This window comes from Chanodichthys erythropterus, chromosome 8 (genome assembly GCF_024489055.1).
Source record: "Chanodichthys erythropterus isolate Z2021 chromosome 8, ASM2448905v1, whole genome shotgun sequence".
NCBI classification, from domain to species: domain Eukaryota; kingdom Metazoa; phylum Chordata; class Actinopteri; order Cypriniformes; family Xenocyprididae; genus Chanodichthys; species Chanodichthys erythropterus.
This window is the reverse complement of record NC_090228.1, coordinates 20,310,534-20,332,234: the sequence shown is the minus strand read 5'-3', so window position 1 is coordinate 20,332,234 and position 21,701 is coordinate 20,310,534. Positions and strand designations below refer to the sequence as shown.

Below are 21,701 nucleotides of genomic sequence, written 5' to 3'. Positions count from 1 at the left end.
ATTGACTCAAATTGAGAGGGAAGTGGGTAGAAAGAAAGCGAGAGAGAGATAGAATGCTATGGCAGTAGTGGATCCACTTGACAACTTAATCTGAGCCTTAGGACTTACATTCAGACAGACAAACACACACACATACAAAAACACTTTTATTTTCACCTTGTGTCTGGTTCTTTTTCTTTCTCTCTCTACCTTGTCAGCACAGTTGAGTGAAAGAAAGATGGTCCAAATAAAGGACAATGTGTTTAAACTGTCAGTGGCCTCTCTCCTTAAGGCCCGTTCATACCGAGGACGATAACGGTAAAGATATAGTCCTAAAAATTGTTCTAAATTTAAAAGAATAGCAGAGTCCACACCACAACTATAACGATAGCGGCACAGAGAAACGATATCATTGGAATCACTTTCAAATGTTTGTCAGAACTGTTTCTGGAATTCATTCGATTCCAGCATTTTTTTAAAGGAACTGTTTAAGAACTGGTTCTTGATTCCCAACCCCAGGCCAGTGTGTGCGAGTGTCCTACAGCACACTGTTACAGGCTTCCTGTGACTTGTGCCTTTGTATTCCTGTAGCCGGGCCTTGTCGAACGAAACAATTACTAATTGTGACACACACAAGCGCACACATACACGCACAACACCCTGACACTCGCAGTCCCATCCCTCTCTCTCTGTATCAGAGTCAGTTTCTGGCTCTTGGCCTCTGCCCGTGTCATGCTCGCTTTTTTCGCCATTATTGCTTTTTGATCAGCGGCAAGGGGCACCCTTATCACCGTGGTAACTGCCGGGGGATTTATTGGGGTGGGGGTAGCTGAGCAGCGGTTGCTGTGGGGACCCGAGAGGGCGGCTTTCCCGCCGTGCATGCAGAAATGTCCTTTAAGTCGCTCAAAGACTTGGGCGTCTCCGCGGAGAGAATAGGGTCCTTCTGCAAGAGATGGATGAATCGAGTCCAGAGGTCTGTGTCTGTTTTCTCTACCTCCAACCTTTTCTCTTTATCTGTTGCTGCTCTTTAACTTAGGCCTTGTTCTTTTGAATAGAATGACAAATCACTTCATCGGCTTAAAGAGAAATGAGAGTTTGTGAATGTTTCTTCATGGCTGTTTTCACTTCTAATCCGTAAATGTGTACTATATATGTGTGTGTGTGTATATATATATATATATGTATATATATATATATATATATATATATATATATATATATATATATATATATATATATATGTATATATAGACATATATAGACCCATCTTGGCCTCAGGCCTCAGGATGTATTCAACCGATTTGTGTACTGGGTAATTCTGCACTTACCCAAATCTACAAATATTCTACATTTTTGTAGCTTTTCTTTTTATACCTTTTAATAGTTTTTTTTTTTCCCTTAACATTGTAAATATTTGAAGTGTAATGCTAGATTTATACGTGTATATATTTGTTTCTTAAACTAAAAACTTTCTTTTAACACATCTTTAATATATTTAATTGACATTCATTTATTAATTAGAAAGTAACATTTATAAAAGTGTTTTGTCAGTATTTTTTAAGCAATACTCCATCATTAACATTTTATTTTTTTTATTTTTATGTTTTCCAGTATTTATTTATTTATTGCCATAATTGGTGATTTCTGATTGGCTTTTATGCAGCTTAGTTTGTCTTTTTTAGTGCTGTCAAATCGATTAATCTCATCCAACATAAAAAGGTCTGTAAATATGTACAACTTTTATGTTTGCATCTAACATAAAAGTATATATGTGTGTTAACTGTTTATATTATATGTGTGTATACACACACACACACCTATATTTTCAAACCTTTAAGTTAGATGTAATTAATTGTGATTAATCAATTTGACAGCACTATTATATAATTTATATTATATCACTAGTATATCAATTATATTATATCACTATTACATATATTATAAAATATTATATCAAATTTCATATGTATGTCATGAAGGCTATGTATGGAAGGTATTTATGTTATTGTATGTTATGTTCCCTTTAAGGGTATGCCATTTCCTCAGATCTACTTATTTCCTCAAGAACATGAGCTTTTGATGACACTGACAGACTGGCACAGTTTACTGAGAAAAGAAATCATTTCTTCTTTGTACAGAGAATAGTGCTTAATTCATGTCAAAATGTCCTTGGAGTGATGCATGTTTCGAAGGGAAGAAATTTGAGCAGTTATCTTGAAACAGGCGGAGAAGGCTTCCTCACAGAATGCTTAGCGCGATAATTAGTCTCATGAGGAAATTATTACACTTCTTCACTGAAGATAGAAGTATTTATTTATTTGATTTTCATTAATTTTCATATCAGTTGAAGGGCAACAGGCAGGTTGGCCTTCGATCAGCAAACACAAACTGAAATAAAATCGAGTAGACACTCAATGATTTTTTGTAGTTTGTCCAGGTTGGTTCACTCGTTTTGTTATTTGTAAGCTGGGAAAAAAAGGAAATGTGTGTGTATGTATGTATGTGTGTGTGTGTGTGGTGGGTCGATAATTCTCTCTTTGAGTGCTTTCATCTGGAACTGAAACAAGCGCACGAAATTCCTCATGAACTCGTTGAACCAGTATCATGGGCGTCTAGGGGTCACACGGATCTGTTTCGCACCTTGACTCAGCTTAGCCATTTTTATCATGTCACAAGTTTGTTAAATTCTGGTAAAGTCAGTCGCTCAAGATGGCAAAATTCTGAGCTCAGTTCATGCTGCAGCTCTATGAACGGCATTTGTGACATGCTGTTAAAATAATTTAGGCTCGTCTCTCGGTTTGTATACACAAATCAAAATGGTATTTTCAGGGCAAGTGTATTAGATGAAATAAATGTTTGTCATTAAAAGTTTTGTTATCGATGCAGCTACTTTATAGGCAAATTTGGCTTTACATCGTCATGACATGAGTTGACAAATTGTGTATAATGTTGCACAGACAAGTTTAGTAAGCAATTTCATCACAATAATCTCAATCTTTGGATGATACTTTCAAACACTGTGTATATTTATCATTTGCGATGCTTGCCCAGTAGACGCCCATTATAAATGTGCTGTAAACATGTGTTTTCTTTGTTTTATCACAAAAAGGGGAACAAGTAAAAGTTATTTTTCATGGCGATAGAGCTTATTAAACCTAGAACAGAGTCAGATGTGTACCTGCTCAGGACTGTAAACACAACATCAACACGCACACACACACAAACAATACAGCACACATGCTGAGTGTAATAACACTGTTGTGATTTTAATCAGCATTTGTGTCTCAGTGTCTTCCTGCTTTAATGAGGAGCAGTTGTCGATCTGTCCGGCCCAAATTTGATCTCGCTGTGAGCTTGGAGACCAACCTCTCTCAGTCACCACCTTCCTTTACATCTTCCAGTGTTTTCAGACCATGGTTTACACTCCATTAAGCTTGATTTTTCTCTCTCTCTGCAGTAACGGTACAGCTGGGAAGATGAACGGCGCCCTGGAACACTCAGACCAGCCTGATCCGGACGCCATTAAGATGTTTGTGGGTCAGATCCCTCGATCCTGGTCCGAGAAAGAGTTAAAGGAGCTTTTTGAGCCGTATGGAGCCGTCTACCAGATCAACATACTGCGAGATCGCAGTCAGAACCCACCACAGAGCAAAGGTAGTGTGCGTTTCCTGTCTTTAATGCATAACACACGCCATCGCAGCACAAGGGTGTCATGTAAACTTGCTCACATGTGTAAAGTGTTAGCTTGAGCCTCTGACTTCCTGTTTTGCTTCTTCACTTCCTGTCTCTCTTTTTCTGCCTTGGATCCTCCATCCATATCTTTCTCAATCTCTCAAAACAAAATTAGGAACTTTTAAAATAGCATAATGGGGCTCTAGAAAAGTTTGTTCACTTGAGCGCAAGATACTGCAAAAGGAAAACCTTGTAGAATTTTGTGTGAATGGCCCCTATGTGTGCTATTAAAGGGTTAGTAAGCCCAAAAATGAAAATTCTGTCATTAATTACTCACCCTCATGTCGTTCCACACCAGGGATGGAAATTAGCACCCGCCACCAGCCAAATGCGGGTGATTTTGTGTTGTGGCGGGTAAACTCGCTTCACCTACCGGCCACCGTGGCGGGTAAATAAAAATAGCATACTGTTTCACTTGGACGGCGGACACTTTTAGAGGAGGCACACCTTCAAAAAAAATGTGGCGTTACATTTTTTTGTGTGTTTGGCTTCCCATAGTTGTGTTCACACCGCCGGCGGCGAGAGCGTCAAATTGACAGCAAGTCATTCATTTTCAATGTGAGCTGGCGAGAGCGGCGTGGCGCGGCGCAGCGCGTCCTGGACGTTGAGAGCGTCGAGGAGAGTTGAAATCAGGTCATCTTTATGGTAATGAGCTATGACGCGGTTCGGCGGCAACCAGTCGGAATGTACAGGTCCTCGCTTGAGAGGATTCCGATTGGTTGCCGCAACTTGTCAGTCACTTTGACCCTCCCGCCGGTGGCGGTTTGAAAGAAACAACAGTACTGAAATGTATATCAGTTCATGGTTTAAATAAACTGCTTAAGTATTGTAGATCTTGTAGTATTAATTTTCACATGCAGTTACACATTGTCGGTTAAAAACAAGAAAGTGGCTGGTAAAAGCATTGAGTGGCTGGCAGATTTTGAAATCCGCCAGCCACAGTGGCCGGTGGACAAAAAAGTTAATTTCCATCCCTGTTCCACACCCATAAGCCCTTCGTTTATCAAGTTCACAAATTAAGATATTTTTTGATAAAATCTGATGCTTCATTGAGGCCTCCATTGACAGCAAGATGTTTAACACTTTCAGTGCCAAGAAAGTTACTTAAAACATATTTAAAACAGTTCATGTGACTACAGTGCTTCAACCTTAATGTTATAAAGCGACGAGAATACTTTTTGTGCGGCAAAAAAACAAAATAACTTTATTCAACAATATCTAGTGATTTCAAAACACTGCTTCATGAAGCTTCGAAGCCTTGCGAATCTTTTGTTTCGAATCAGTGGTTCGGAGCGTGTCTCAAACTGCCAAAGTCACGTGATTTCAGTAAACGAGGCTTCGTTACGTCATAAGTGTTTCCAAGCATTTTGAAATTTCAATGGTTCTTGTGACTTTGGCAGTTTGATAAACACTCCGAACCACTGATTCAAAACAAAAAATCTGTAAAGCTTCGACGCTCTATGAAGCTTAGTCCCAGCCTCAGACGGACCACTGACTGAACGTCTGATGCATATGGCACACTTTTTAAAGTCGCCATGTGATTGGTTGAATTCTACAGGATGTAAGGGAGACGTGTGTGTCGCGTTTTTTAGCGGTCCGCCTGGAAACAAAGATGCCGTGATGCCGAACCCCCTCTTGGAAGAAGAACGCTGTTGTGTTTACAACTGTGACAATAAGCGCTTATCGGGATCAAACGCTAGATTTTCAAAAGTATGTGAAATATGTAAAGTTTACGGCATAGACTCTTTAAAATACATCCAAGAGTTTTGCACACCGGTCTGTAATTGTAGGGACATTGACGTTACATTTTCACGCTCCTAAACATGATGCGGAACAAAACGAACTGTGATCAGTTGCTTTACATATAAATCAGATGGCCTCTGGACTAGGGCTGCACGATATATCGCATGCGATTGTCACGCGCATTTCGTCAGTGAAGCCGGTTCCCTGATTACCGCTAAATCGCCAAATTTAGTTAGATTTAGTTAAATGCCGCTCCATTTGAAAGCAGGTGATGGCGATTTAGCGGTAATCAGGGAACCGGCTTTACTGACGAAATGCGCGTGACAATCTCATGCGATATACCATGCAGCCCTACTCTTGACGGCATTTGGCCAATGAAAGCTGCTATGGAGTCCATCAGTCTGAAGTTCTGGTTGCGCAAGACTAGGTCACACTAGTATGATTCCTCATTCACCGGCTAAATGAGGTGTGTTTTCTTGGTTAGCTTTTGGTTTAGCTTTAGCTTTATTCATCATAAACAGTTTGTAAAATGCATACAAACTAATTATCGTCAACATTAATAATTAAAACACAATTATGATCAATGCCAGTTAGCTTCCACTGTGGTAGTGTAATATGCACGGCCTCAACTCAGAAAGTCCGAGAAGAGTTTACCACTCATAATTACGACATTGTTGTAGCGTCCATGTCCGCTCCTTATAAATATGATCATAGAGTGCAGTAATGTTCCAAATCAGTCACTTATGAGGTTCAGTTTTGGTTCCGATGGTGCCTATGTAGGCGGTAGACAGCAAAGTAGCTCGCTTGGTTTCAGAATAGCGCTAAAGCGTAGGCGTTAACCTCGGTTCTGTGGAGTTGTTAACACTCAGACAGGAAGATGGCATGTACACTTTCACAATACCGCCCATCCTCTCACTCTTATGGAGGATGAGTCAGGGCCGAGTGGGAGAGCATTACTCAAGTCCTGTACTCTCTTGCGCACACACAGGCTTTGCAACGGGTATCTCCGCCAGAGCTCAGGTGTGTGATTGGCTTTCAGACACGGTGATGAGTGCTCCTGTAGTTCAGTTAGCTGCAGTTAGAGTGCCTCTCTCAGGTCCAGCTTCATCAAGGCCTCTGACACAGCCGCTGGGCCGTAATGGCCGCCGCTAGCCTTCAGCTCTACTCTAACCCATTTTCACTTAGGAAAAGGTCGTCTGTGCGTGGCTCCGGCTGTTAAATTAGACCGTATTGAAAGATTTCTCCACCAACAAAGTCGCAAGGTGAGCGTTAACTTCCCGCCCGTCTCACTGGCACTGTCTTTCCCTGTGGCGTCCACCAATTAGAACAGATTTTCTCTAAAAAAGGATTTGGCTTTCCATTTTCTCCCCCACAAGGACAGTTTTTCCACCTTTTAAAATGACCAATTAATGGGTGGATTATATTAAGAAAAGTGGGCCAGTTAACAGGACTCAATTTGAAGTGTCCTAAAGCAACACATACACACAATATTAGATAACGTGAGATCTCACTCCAGTTTGCACACACTTAACTTCAGTTTCCATGACTTTCCACTGACACAAAGAACTAGTTTAATACATAACCTGCCCACAAGCAAACATGACACATTGCAGTCTTTATTTAGCTTTTCTTTAAGAGTTTTACACTTATTTTTGGGAACTTGCTTCAACATATGAACTTTATTCATCTAACAATTAAAATTTAATTCACGCATATCATATATAAAATTAATATACATAAAAAATAAAAACATAATATTTATGCAATAAATATTTAGAATAGGGGTGTCGTGATATACCGGTATTGAAGATAACCGTGATATTCAAAACATACAATAGGTACGAATTTTTGCAAATAATTAACACGATATCGATATTTTAAGAGTGTGACGATATCTTGCGATAAACATATTTAAAACGAATAGTACACATATGATAAAATGACACGTAAATAATCCAGTGCCACCACTTGCTTGACATTCCAAAGTACAACAGGTGGCGGTATTGCACCTTAACGCTGCCATCTGTCATAAAGCAGAAGACTATGCATGTCGTCCGATAAGAGGACAGTCTCTACCAACAGTGAGTGCAAAAGGGGGCAAAACCACCAACCTGTTCACCAACCTCCATGTCCTTTATCTTGCCACTATACAGAAAGTAAGGGGCTGTTTACACAATACTGTTTTCAACTAAAAAAGAAAAACTTTTTATGCACTTTGGCCGTTCATTTACACGACAATGGTGTTTTGGTGGCCTGAAAACGCAAACTTTTGAAAAAGAGTTTCAAAGTGCAAGTTTTTGAAAATGGCCTCTGTGTAAGCAACAAAAACGCAAATCTGTGAAGACGATGACGTCATGCACATGCGTATTACGTGTTCAGTCTATAGTGTTTCATCGCCATCTAATGGCCTGGCAGCAGAATACAGCGTTTTTTGTCGTTTTCACGGATTTGCGTGAATGGGGATCGTTTTGACAATGGTGTCGTCTGTACGCTGAAAACTCATAGGAAAAACTTTTCAATTTTAAGCATATCGTTGTCGTGTAAACGTACCCTAAGTTGCAATTATTTTGCTAGTCTTGAAACTGGAAATATATCTTAACCTGTCAACTGTTGACGCCTTTCTGTGTTTTGTTTTGTTATGTTTACATCCCTTGATGGCTTTTAGTCAAAAAATGTGCTCATATGGATAAAAACATATGGATTTTTACTTCAAATATCTTTAGAGAGGAATATTTTTGTTGTATTTTTATCTAAAATAGGGCAATGTCATTATAGAGCACTAAACCCTCTCATGTAATTCGTTTCATTCATACTCGACACAGAAACTCCACAAGTGAGACGCATAGAAGTATTAAAATTTTGACGTTCCAGGAAATCCCTAATATGGACAAAGACATCGCTTTAGCTGAATAAAATGCAGATAGAGACGCTTTGACTGATTAAACATGAAGAGAATTAATACACCATTGTGACAAACAGTATATGGTTTATTCGTGTTCTTTAAGTCTTTGTTTTTTTTTTGTTTTTTTTTGTAAGGGTAATGTATACTTATAATACAATGCTAATCGACACAGCCTTTATCACTGTATACAATAATAATATAAAAAAATAATATAGTTTCTTCTCAATTCAGACAATTGTTGTCTCAATCATTGTAATTGTTGTATTCAATGGTTTGATTCACTGGCTAAAGCATAACACAAAATAAACAAAGTAAAGATGAATTTGACTGATAACAATGTTTTGGTTTTTCAAGGTTTCTACTTTCTTTAGATATCGCAATGTATTGTAATCGTGAATTCTTTTGGCCACAATAACCATGTATATATATATGTATATATGTAACCATGTATATATATATATATATATATATATATATATATATATATATATATATATATATATATATATATATTTTTTTTTTTTTTTTTTTTTTTTTAAGATAGACTAAATATAAAGTGGCTGGATGTAAATGGCTGGAGTATTTTTTTATGTTTTTGCATGCCATACTGTCCACCAAGTTGCATTGCAGCAGTGTAGACAACTGGATTATATTTGAAGCAATCTATTTTTGTATCTTGAGTTGTGGTTTTGTTAGCTTCATGCAGTGAGGACAATATTCCACCCCCTTGGCCACTGAAGTTAGTGCTTTTATGGTTTAAGACTTGTAATATTCTTTCAACCCAGATACAACTTTTCTTCAGTGGAAATGTACCGAATTGTTACAGATTGGGCACCAGCACCCAGTGGAAAAGTAGTCACACTTGCACACATCCCAGCAAGAGTGCATAACTCCGCTGAGTTGCAGTCTCAGCAGTGTAATCTACGTTCACACACATGCTGTGCCAATTCATAGGGGGACGTCGCGTCCTGCGCCCCTCGTATGTCCCTGCCTGGCCGCCATAGCCTGAGCATCAGCAGGGAGGTGCTTCCGAACAGACGGCCTCACTGATCGCCTGTGTGTGTGTGTGTGTGTCTGTGTGTGAGACTAGAACGAAGCATAGAATATAAATGCACCCAGAGGTGAAGAGCAGGAATTGTTTATCAGAGCCGGGCTGCAATTTAGAACGGTCCTCACACACGCACACACATAGAAACAGACTGTCCCTTGTTGATTGAGTGATGCGAGAGCGGTCCAGGGCTAAATGGCCCTGAGCAGCTGGGGTTCTTTAGTAAAGATGTATTCCTGTCTGCCTTTGAAGTCCGTCACACACACACATACGCACGCCTACATGCTCACAAGATGAATGGATGCGTTTGTGTGTGCATCCTTTTCAGTCCCTGGACACGTAGCACAGCCACAGAATGATACAAGTGTGTGTGTGTGTGTGTGTGTGTCCTCTAAGGCCAAATGCAGATGTGCTATGCTAATGTATTGAAATGTATTCTAACAGATATATATATATATATATATATATATATATATATATATATATATATATATATGTGTGTGTGTGTGTGTTTTCATGGTATTAAGTCCATAACCGTAGGCCATTGGACAGTCTGTCTCGTATAACAGATCAAAATGGAATCTGAGTATAATTGGCATTCAACCCATTTTCATTTACAGTCAACACGAAAATACTATTCTAAAGCTGTTATACTTCCATAATGTGACACATTTTTAGAGTGAAATGAGATGTAAAACGTTATGGGCGGTTCGTTTTGTCCATCAATATGATGATATTATGGAATCCCGCCCGTCAGCGAGTCTCAGCACGAGTACGGACAGTCACGGAGCTCTTGAGGCGGTTGTACGCCTCGTGGTTTTATCCTGTCTTATCTGTCTCAGGTGAGGCTCGGGCTTTCAGACCGTACGTCAGCAGTCCTGCCACGTACGGATGTAGAAAACACTTTGAGGGTGATGGTTCTGACCTCTTTGCCTAGGATAGTCAAAAGTTTCCAGTGTCGCAACACGATTAAACATGAACCGCTGTCAACAGCCAAGGAATGTGTCGCTGGCAGAGTCGAGAAAGACTACATTTCCTTCACTTTTGCTGACAACACAAGAATGAACAAGATCTTATTGGCTGGCTTTTTGATGTATTAGCATTGTTTTGGATGCAGCGTTTTAACCCTTTGATGCGTACAATCACACCGGTGTGATTAGAATGGTCAGTGCATCACATGATCAACTGCTAAATTCAAATGTGCTTTCGCACTTTGGCTGGTGCTGAGCCAAAGCCGCTGTTCAGCACTTTTTATATATCACAAATATGCAGTGTTTTCAACCACATAATGTTTATTTTAGGTTTCAGACATTTAAATACACACTACTACTACTATCACTACTGTGTATTAAATTAAGCATTAACAAAACAATACATTTACAGTTTGTAAAATACACACTAATGTCTATGGAAGTGGCAATAACAATCCTTTCCATTATAATTAGACAACATGTTTTATTCATATCAGATACACATTGTGTAAGTAACTTTAACACATTGTGTAAGTAAGTTTACTCTATTCTCCTCCCAGTTCACCTGTTCACTTACTTTCATGTATTTCGGATAAATTCATGTGTTGTAAATCCAACAGATATGATTCTCTGAACTAACATGGAGGTATAGCTCAACTAAAGCTATCATTATAAAGGTGTTTAAACAACAAAAAAACATCCACTTGCACTTATTTGACAATTGGAATATCAGATATTTCATGCTACAGTTAACAAATTTCTGAATATTTTGAATAAAAAAGAAAAAATGAAATAAAAGCAGATCGTCAGTCATACAGCACTATTGTGGCTGTGGTGTGTCACATGACAAGCAATCAGGGCTCTGAACCGGTTTAAGGAACGAAAACGAAAACCGGAAACAAACAAAATTTTGACCAGAACGTAACCAGAAACGGAAACAAAATCAAATTTAATCGTTCTGAACAGAAACGCTAATTTGAAATGGCCATTAAACAGTTAATAACATTATTTTATTGTTCCGTTTAATATTTTAATTTGCCAGTCAACCAATCACGAATTCAAATAATACAGCCTATGCAAAGTGACGCTGACGCATCCAACGTGAGTGAAATGCCCGCGCTCAAGCTCTAAAGTGAGATGCCCGCGCTGACGCGCTCAGGCTGTGTGTGAGATGCCCGAGCTGCTCTAAAGTGAGATGCATGCCCAGCTCAGCTCAGCTGTCAAGTCATCATAGGTTAGGTAAGTCACAATGGCAATGCCCTGGCATTAGTTTTTCCCGTGATATACGTCACCAACCGTCAAGTATTAGGCCTACATTTAAGTGAAATTAATGTCAAGTAATATGCAGCTTGTTGTGTGTTTTGAAACCAGCGAAAATTGCAGGATAGTAGCCTACAATTTTCAACATCACATCACGCATCTGCAGCGCTTCTGTGAACGGAGAAAACTAGGCCTACCTACATAACACATATAAAATAAAAGGGAATATTTAGGCCTATAGGCTACGCAAAATATTTCACTTAAATAATTAGGTCTACAGATTAACAAAACGAAAGTGGTTATTTGTGGCGCATTCCAAAGATCTAGGAAAGGAAACAGACATTCTGCTTGTTTCCGTTATTTGTGACATTTGTAAATGTATGAATTATGTCTTGCTTTTACCTGTATGACCATAAATTACGGAGATAGTTTACTGTCTTATAGAAAGAAAACAAATCCAGTGGTCGCGCCGGCGCCTCACGCATGCACACTGATTATTGCATTGCTTACTTGATATCGCGGCCTGTTAAATATTAAAATAAAATACAGTCTACACTGCTCAATTCAATTATGTAATACAGTCTGCCGTTTACCACTCGTGACCACCGCCTCACTGTGCTGTTATATGAAGGATGATGTTTTACGTCGATAATGCCAAAGAAGTACAAAGCTCATATAATAAATAATAGTTTAGCATTCGTCTTAAAAATGAAAACAGTTGGATTCGTGCCGAATGAGAAAGGTAGGCTACAGATTCACTTTAAATTAATTCGTTTTGCATCTTATTTAGTATTATTTCCAATAAATAACTCTGTTTCTCACCTTGAATATAGCAATAGAAGCTGGAATGGCGTTAAAAAAAAGAGATTTTTTTAATTCGTTTTGGCTTGACGTTTTGGCTTTGTTTTTTAATAAATAAAATACTGTACTATTGAATTTTTTTTCTGTTTTTTAAGCCCTCCAAGCAATCACATGTCACAATGGAAACACTAAAGAGTTATGTTCTAAGTAATGGTCTCCTTGAAAAAAGCACCCTGGGGGGGTCAGCCAGAATATTTTAAACTTACATGTGAAAGGGTTAATGGTTTTGGACATAAATATGTTTAAAACAGGAGAATGATATGTAAAAACTACGAAGCCCCTAAAGGGACCTTTGCAAAATTAAAATTATACAGACTTTTGTGTAGGTGCGAGAAACATTCTTGTGCACTCCAGATAAGTTTTGCGTCCTCACAAGAAAGATTTAAAGTGTGCATGGGAATTGTTGCCATGCTCATGCGGTACATTTTCCGGTTTATGTATACTAACCTATTTCCTTTATGCGTCAATGCCATTTTACAATGAAGAAAATGAGAGTATGGATGTGAATATATGTCCAATCAATCAATCAATCAATCAATCAATCAATCAATCAATCAATCAATCAATCAATCAATCAATCAATCAATCAATCATATTTAGCCCAACAGTTTTTTAATAAACTTTTTAATGCCAAAATGTACTAACAAATTAACAAAAACAAATTTGCTTCGTAGGGAGCCCCTTCCTAAAATCTGAAAGTACCCTACAAAGATACAACACAAGTGCAATTTATTATTAATAATTTCCCCCACCCTAACACCATCCTGCAGCATATGTAGTTTAAGCAACACAGTAAATTAGCACATTAATTGATCAACTGTTAGGTCTCAGGTTTGTGGATTTCAGCTATATTACAACAGGTTTGAGCATGGCTCATCCGTCATAGCGGTCTAATTTCTTAACTTTATTTTCATCTTTACCTTCACTAGTCTTACGCAACTGTACGATGCGTTCCAAGTCTTGATGGTGTGGAGTGTTACTTAATACTGCTGGAGTATTATGGGCTCATGTAGTATTACTGTTAGAGTAGCTGTGGAGTGTTTAGGCTCATGTGGTATTAACTCAAACCCCTGTACACAAAACTCTTGTGAACACCCCGCCCCAACCCTATATCAGATGTTTCTCATTTTTTTTATACCTACAGGATTATAAAACTGAAGCTCATTTTGGTCAGGATAGATTCTGATTGGCTGTCAATGTATCTATCGCTCATCAGCTTGATAAAAATCCTTCTGAAAATGATTCCAATGATATCATAGAAAGATTTGTAAAACTAATCTTTATCGTTATAATTATCGTCATTAGTGTGAACAGGCCTTTATGCTCACAGTTTTGAGATAACTCTTGAAATTTTTTGCATAAAACATTCTTCAGACAGTCAGCGAACGTTCTGAGGCTAAGACTACATGTCTATTTAGTAGGTTCTTGCATTTTGAGGTTCCTATGGTACCCTAATTCTAGATACAGTTCCACTTTGAGACCTCTAGGGTCAGTGTTTTACTTCAGGCACAATGATGATTAATCGGAACAGGGATCTCATTAACACTTCAGTTCCTGGGTCACACTTAATTGGGATTGAACCTGCAACCTTTGTGTTAATGGCCCAGAACCATTAAGTCCCCCAACCACGACCATTGTCAATGTTGACTGATGGGAATGTTTCAGGCATGTTGGGAGTTTAAATGTGTATGATCGCTTACTAGTGTCTGGTGTGTGTGTGTTACACTGGGAACAGGGTTGTTTTGGCCACAGACTGGACTGCACTGTTGCCAGGGACGAGAGAGTCCTTAGTTTATCCTGCCAAAATTCTCCCTGGCAGTAAAAGAGGATTCAGTTCACTCATTTTTTTTTTTCTTGTTCCTCTTCTCTTTTCTCTCTAAATAAAACATGCCAGCACTTTCAGCTTGCTTTAGCTGCACACACACACACACACACACACACACACACACACACACACACACACACACACACACACACATACAAAGGTCCCCAGCTGATTCTTTCTGTTAGTCGGCTCTGTATATCTTTCTGTGTGTGTGTTTAATGTGTACTTCTGTACTCCAATGCCTAGTCAAGGACAGTGATGTGTGCAGACACATACTGTATATATACTGGTTTTTATTTTTCTGATGAAGGACAGAGCCTTTTGGTTCATCTCTCTTTTTTTTTTTTTTTTTTTTTGGTGGATACAAAAAGCATCGTGACTTTGTGGTTGTCAAATGTTACTGGAACACGTCCATTCAATGTTTCCTGCACCACTTTACAGTGCTGAATCTACAGTGCCATGGCACATATTTAGTATTTAATTAGAGTCTGAAGCAGTGCTCTTAGTATTATTTATATGCTACTGTTGTATTTACTAATATTTGGAACATGCCTTTTGAAAATGCTTTTTATATTTTAATTTTTTGTTTTAGTTTAAGTTTTAGTAATTTTATGTGCTTTTGTATATATATATATATATATATATATATATATATATATATATATATATATATATATATATATATATATATATAGCTATGGAAAAAATTAAGAGACCACTCCAAGTTTAGAAATCAATGTTAAGTGGTCTCTTAATTTTTTCCATAGCTGTATGTATATATATATATATATAATATGAAAAAAGCCAAACAAATACACACACACACACACACACACACACACACACACACACACACACACACACACACACACACACACACACACACACACACACACATAATATATATTTCTGTTTGTCTTTCATTTATTTTATTTCAGTTATAGTGTTAGTAATTTTAATACTTCAACAAACTTATTTAATTTCAGTTAGTTGTCAAGGCAATATTTGTAATATTTGTATTTTAGTTTATTTCAGTTTTATTTGAATTAACTACAATGATTTTTAATAGTTTTAGTCTTAGTTTTAGTTAACAATAACAAGACTGTTTGGTAAAAAGTCCATGTAACACATCAATAAAACACATCTTTGCATTAATTTATCCTCACTGATTGTACAGAAAAACATGTGACCAGTGTAGTCCATTTAATAAGCAAATAACTGTTATGCGTTATTTTTTTATTCATTTATTGTATCGTTCAAAAAGACACACATACTAGCAGGGCTGGGAGAAAAAATCTATTGACCTAACTATCACAATTTTTTTTTACGATTTAAAATTGATTCCAACCCAGAATCGAATTAAATTAAATTGCTTTATTTTAGTCCTTGCTTATTGACGAGGTGTATTGGCACCCAAGTATCATTGGTCACTTGGTTTCTATTGCTGCGTCCGAAACCGAATATATCCCTAACTGTGAAAACTGTACGACAAAAGAGTAGCATGTCCCCTGATGACTGATAAAATAGTGTATTACTTCCACCGAGATTTTGAAGTGCACATTCAATGGACAATTTACTATCCCATGAGACCACAGCAGAGGATTTATAAATGTCAGTGAAGCATGACAGTAACAACATGGATGTAGTACATCTGAATTTCATTTATACTACCCGCATTAATACTATATAGAACATACTTTTTTTTAACCTTCACGAAGTAAAGTCAAATTCAAATGTAGAACCAAATGTAAAATTCATGCGCAGCATATGTCTTAGATGCCAAGCTGGGTAACCCCGCCCACAGTGAAATCTCATTGGTCCAAAATCCCGCTCCATATGGCTGTTTATTATGCATCAAATATTAGCCTCTTTCCTCTCATTCTGCTTGTCTTTCTCTCCCTCATCCCTTATCTTTTCTGTGGTGTAGTTTGGCAGAGATCTGTGTGACAGCAGTGAGATTGTTTTCTCTCTCAGCAGGTAGTGAGACGAAAAGAAAAAGATCAAATTCACTTGGCTTATTGCATGCTTAAAATGCTTACCTCTCTCTTTCTCTCTCTCTCTCTCTTTCTGTCTGTTTTCCCAGGGTGCTGTTTTGTCACATTCTACACACGGAAAGCTGCCCTGGAGGCCCAGAATGCACTGCACAACATAAAGACCTTAACTGGGGTGAGTGTTTGTTTATCTGCTCATGTCTGTCTCTCTCTGAAAACTAGCGAGGCAGAGAATTCCTTATTCAAAAGACAACATTTTCTAGTTTTTAATCTGCTTTTCTTTGGTAGAAGTGGCAATTCAGGAAAATGTATGAAGTCTGGTTGAGTAGACAGGCAACTTTAATGACTTTATAATTTGCAAGTTATATATGTAGTTGTGAAATCAGAGCACTTTCCCTTGAAATATGAACACGAACTGTACAAAAATTTAGGGTCAGTATGATATATTTTTGAAAAAAAAAAAAAAACATTTATTTAGCAAGGATTCATGAAATTGATAAATGTAACAGTTCAAAAATTTGGGGTCAGTACGATATTTTTTTTGAAAAAAAAAAAAAAAAACCTTTATTTAGCAAGGATTCATGAAATTGATAAAAGAAACAGTAAAAGTGGTTCTATTAATCAAAGAATCAAAGAAAAGCATGTATCACAGTTCCTTCAAAAATATTCTGCACAACAGTTTTCAATATTAAAATTAGAATATGAAATGTTTCTTGAGCATCAAATCAGCATATTAGAATTATTTCTGAGACTGTTGTAAGACTGGAGTAATAATGCTGAAAATTCATCTTTGCCAAAACATGAATAAAATTAATTTTATAATAGAAAATAGTTATTTTAAATTGTAATAATATTTCACAATATTACTGTTATGACTCTAAATTTAATTAAATAAATGCAGCCTTGGTCCTTGGTGAGCATAAGAGACTTCAAAACAAAATTCTTACCCACCCTAAATTTTTAAATGGTAGTATATTTTATTGGGATGCAACAATTTTAAAATTGTCTTTGAGACCAAAAAGCCAGTACCTATTTTCATCTTGTGGCTGATAACCAATAAATGGCGAATATTAAAATTCTACACTATTTTTTATGAAAAAACAAAAAATAAAAAGGTGGTTTATACAAAAAAGTATCAAAAGGTCCTGTCATCTGTAATAAAATGAAATGTTTGTCAACATACATTCAAAACATTTGATGAAAACATAATAGTGTTGTTGTAAAACTGACAGATGAACTGTATTCATGCTTTTATCGTCTGCGTTTACTCATTGTTTTCTTATCATCTTTTTGTTTAGTTAGAAATGTTGTTTTTCCTATTCCAAACTCTCTAGCCCACGGCAGACCTAGAGATGTCACATAAGATTATCATATCAATTGCTGCCATAATCAGACTGTCTCTGAACGGCGTGTGTGTGAAGGCTAATGTAGGACATGTCTGTTAAAGTATCCTCCAGCTGTGAACGAATTCATCTCCCTCTCCCTCATTATGTGATTGTACATTAATTCACTTCACTGAAGACTGCTTACAAGATCAGTTTAGTGTTGGAAATATGCTTGTTGTGAATATTTTGGTCAGTAGACATTTATTTAATTACAGTCATATATGAGCAGGTCCAAATGGAATCTGAAAACTTTAAACTTATTTTGGATTTTAAATTTGCTGAGGCAAACATAATAATTAAGTTGGGTATTTGTTGAATTCAGTCAATGACAGGCATTCCAGTTCTGTAGAAATGTACAGAGTATGTGATGGCTAATTTAATAATGTTTATTTGTAAAAACTTAGCAATAAAAAATGGTAAAATAACAAAAAATTCATATTACTACCAAAATAGACATAAAATGTAGTGTAGAGACACTACTGAGAAATGAGATCCATCATCTCCTTACTGATCTATTAGATTGAGTTGATTAAAGGGATAGTTCACCCAAAAATGAAAATTCTGTCATTAATTACTCACCCTCGTGTTGTTCCACACCTGTAATACCTTTGTTCATCTTCAAAACACAAATTAGGATATTTTTGATGAAATCCAAGAGGTTTCTGACCTCTGATAGACTGCAATGTTATTGCCACTTTCAAGGTCCAGAAAGGTAGTAAAGACATCATTAAAATAATCCAGGTGACTACAGTGGTTCAACCTTAATGTTATGAAGTGACGAGAATACTTTTTGTGCACAAAAACAAACAAAAATAATGAATTTATTCAACAATTTCCTCATTTCCATGTCAGTTTCCTACACTGTTCATGTTGTAAACACAGTGCAGCGCTTCCGTGTTCTACATCAGAACACAGACACATTATATAGTCACATGGACTATTTTTAACAATGTCTTTATTACCTTTCTGGGCCTTGAAAGTGGAATAACATTGCACTCTATCAGAGGCCAGAATGCTCTTGGATTTCCTCAAAAATATCTTAATTTGTGTTCCAAAGATGAACGAAGGTCTTATGGGTTTGGAACGAATTGAGGGTGAGTCATTAATTTGAGAATTTTCATTTTTGGTTGAACTAACCCTTTAAAACATTTACACCCATAAGTGTGTGTCAGTAGGTTATCACTATAACATTGAGACTATATATAACATTGAGAGATGTTATCAAATACAGTCTGAATTGGTTTCAAGAAGGTCTCGTCTGGTTGAGAGTGTTTGAGAGTGTGTGCGCGCAATCCATTAAGGTTGTTGGGATCTTTTTTTTAATTTTTTTTATTAAATATCATTCATTGCTAGTGTTTATGCTGCTATGTTTGAGTGTGTGTGTGTGTTCAGGAGAGTGTGGCAGCTTATAAATTCCCCACTGTGTGCCCATCTGTCTGACTCTTGTGATCTTTCACCCGAGCGCGCCGTCATCAAACCACTGGACTACACACAGTTTGTTCATGTTAGTTCGCAGTGCATTAACTAACGCTAACAAATACAACATTTAATTTTAATAATGTTGGAATTAACATTAACCAGGATTAATAAATGCTGTATAATTATTGTTAATTCTTAGTTCATGTTAACTAGAGTAGTTAACTAATGAAACCTTTAGTTTTTTCATTTTTTTTTAAATAATTCTCTTATGCTCACCAAGGCTGCATTTATATTGTTAATATTATTACAATTTAAAATAACTGTTTTCTTTTTAAATATAATTTCCAGCATTTAATTAATATAGAAAGCTTTTGTAACATTATACACTACCATTCAAAAGTTTTGGGTCAGTAAGATTTTTTATTTTTATTTTTTTTGAAAAAAAGAAAAAGAAATGAATACTATATTTTAAATAAATGCTGTTACTTTGAACTATTCATATTCATCAAAAAAAAAAAAATCAACATTGACAACAATAATCAGATATATTTCTTGAGCAGCAAATCATCAAATTAGAATGATTTCTGAAGGATCATGTGACTTAAGACTGGAGTTAATGATGCTGAAAATTCAGCTTTACCAACACAGGATTAAATGCATTATTTTAAATTGTAATAATATTTCTGTATACAGTATAACTGTTTGTTTGGGTTTTTCTGTTTTTTATTTCAAAATTGCAATATATAGGTTAAACTTGAAATTGTGAGAAATAAATATCTTTTTTTTTTTTTTTTTTTGTGCATAGTAAAATAAAACCTGTAGCTGTAGTTTGCCCCTTTTTTGCCAAATAATTCTCTCAGATAAATACCTTAACCAAGTTTAGTGCTTTCTTCTTACCTCATATTTAAAATATTTAAAAATATGTGAATGTGTGTGTGCGTGGTATTTATTTTCCTCATATTTTGATGATTTAATTGAACTTAAAGGACATTAAAACAAATATCCCCTCCGCACATCACTTTTGGCCTCTACTTTATATATAATTAATAAATAAATTAATTATTATCATGATTTTTTTTATAGGGTTATTCTGTGTCCAAAGTGTACAAACAACATCAAACAACAAAACTGGGTCTTTCAAAACCTAAAAGTATTCTAGCCACAGTTAGAAAGAGTGAATGTATCCTACAGGATCAGATGCCTGTAGAGGATGCCGGCAGCATGCCAAACCATCAAGGACCATGGACATGTGTGTGTGTGGTGAAGGTCAAAGGTCAGAGTTGAAATGAAGTAAACGGATACCTTCAGTTATTTCTGACTGCTTTTATAATTCGATCCAACCCAAGAGTTATGGAGCTGTCATTCTGCCTTCAGCTGCAGATGTTGACCGCTTTCGGGTGTGTGAATGTGTGTGTTGTGAGAGCAAGCATGTATATTTCATGAGAAATGGGTACCAGAGCATGATCTCTGTAATTAGTGTCATGGCCTTGAATTGGAGAGGATGACAACACACATCCACGTGCTCCTTGACGGCTGCATGTGAGCACACACACCGTACAGAGAAGAGGACATGAAAATGGGAAGACAGATGCCGTGTGTGTGTATGTGTTTGTGTGTTTGTGTGTGTTGGACAGATCTGGACTCTGGCAGTATATCAAAGCTGCCGGACTCAAACTTGTGGTTCTGTTCCACAAAGCTGAAGGTGTTATAAGAGGAGCAGAGACTTTGAGAAATAAAAAAGAGAAAATAGACGAGCAATCAAAAGCAGAAGTTTAGTCTTAGAGGCATTCAAAAAACAGTAAGAGCAACAGAATCTAACAAAACGCAGAGGATTCAAGACAATGATTTTATGTGCATTTAATTTGACTATATATATATATACCACGCACACATGTCCATGGTCCTTGATGGAGAGATATATATATATATATATATATATATATATATATATATATATATATATATATATATATATATATATATATATATATATATATATAATAAATACATATATTGCATATACATATATAAGCTTTCATTGAGGGAAAAGAATTGAAAGTAGGCAGAAAATCACATTATGAAATAAATGTTTTTTCCTCCAAAACACGTTGGCCACAATTATTGGCACTCTTTTATTCAATACTTTTTGAAACCTCCTTTTGCCAAGATAACAGCTCTGAATCTTCTTCTATAATGTCTGATGGGTTTGGAGAACACCTGACAAAAGATCAGAGACCATTCCTTCATGCAGAATCTCTCCAGATCCTTCAGATTCCAGCTCCATGTTGGTGCTTCTTCTCTTCAGTTCACTTCACTCATTTTCTTTAGGGTTCAGGTCAGGGGACTGGGATGGTCATGGCAGAAGCTTCATTTTGTGCTCAGAGACACATTTTTGTGTTGGTTTTGATGTTTGTTTTGGATCATTGTCCTGATTGAAGATCCAGCCACGGCCCATTATAGGATTTCTAGCAAAAGCTGTTAGGTTTTGATTATTTATCTGTTGGTATTTGATAGAATCCATGATACCATGTATCTGAACAAGTTCTCCAGGACCTCCAGCAGAAAAATAGGCCCACAACATTAAT

The 21,701-nt window shown here is 36.7% G+C and overlaps 1 protein-coding gene across 14 annotated transcripts in view; it reads left to right on the top strand.

The window, feature by feature from the left end:
• Positions 1 to 21,701, top strand: part of celf2 (cugbp, Elav-like family member 2) — a 175,811-nt gene that overhangs the window by 111,751 nt on the left and 42,359 nt on the right. For all 14 annotated transcript variants that reach the window (XM_067392269.1, XM_067392263.1, XM_067392262.1 and 11 more), the window contains 2 exons: positions 3,437 to 3,633; positions 16,405 to 16,487. In XM_067392269.1, coding sequence (XP_067248370.1) covers positions 3,437 to 3,633; positions 16,405 to 16,487 — 280 coding nt within the window. The remainder of the gene's footprint in view (positions 1 to 3,436; positions 3,634 to 16,404; positions 16,488 to 21,701) is intronic.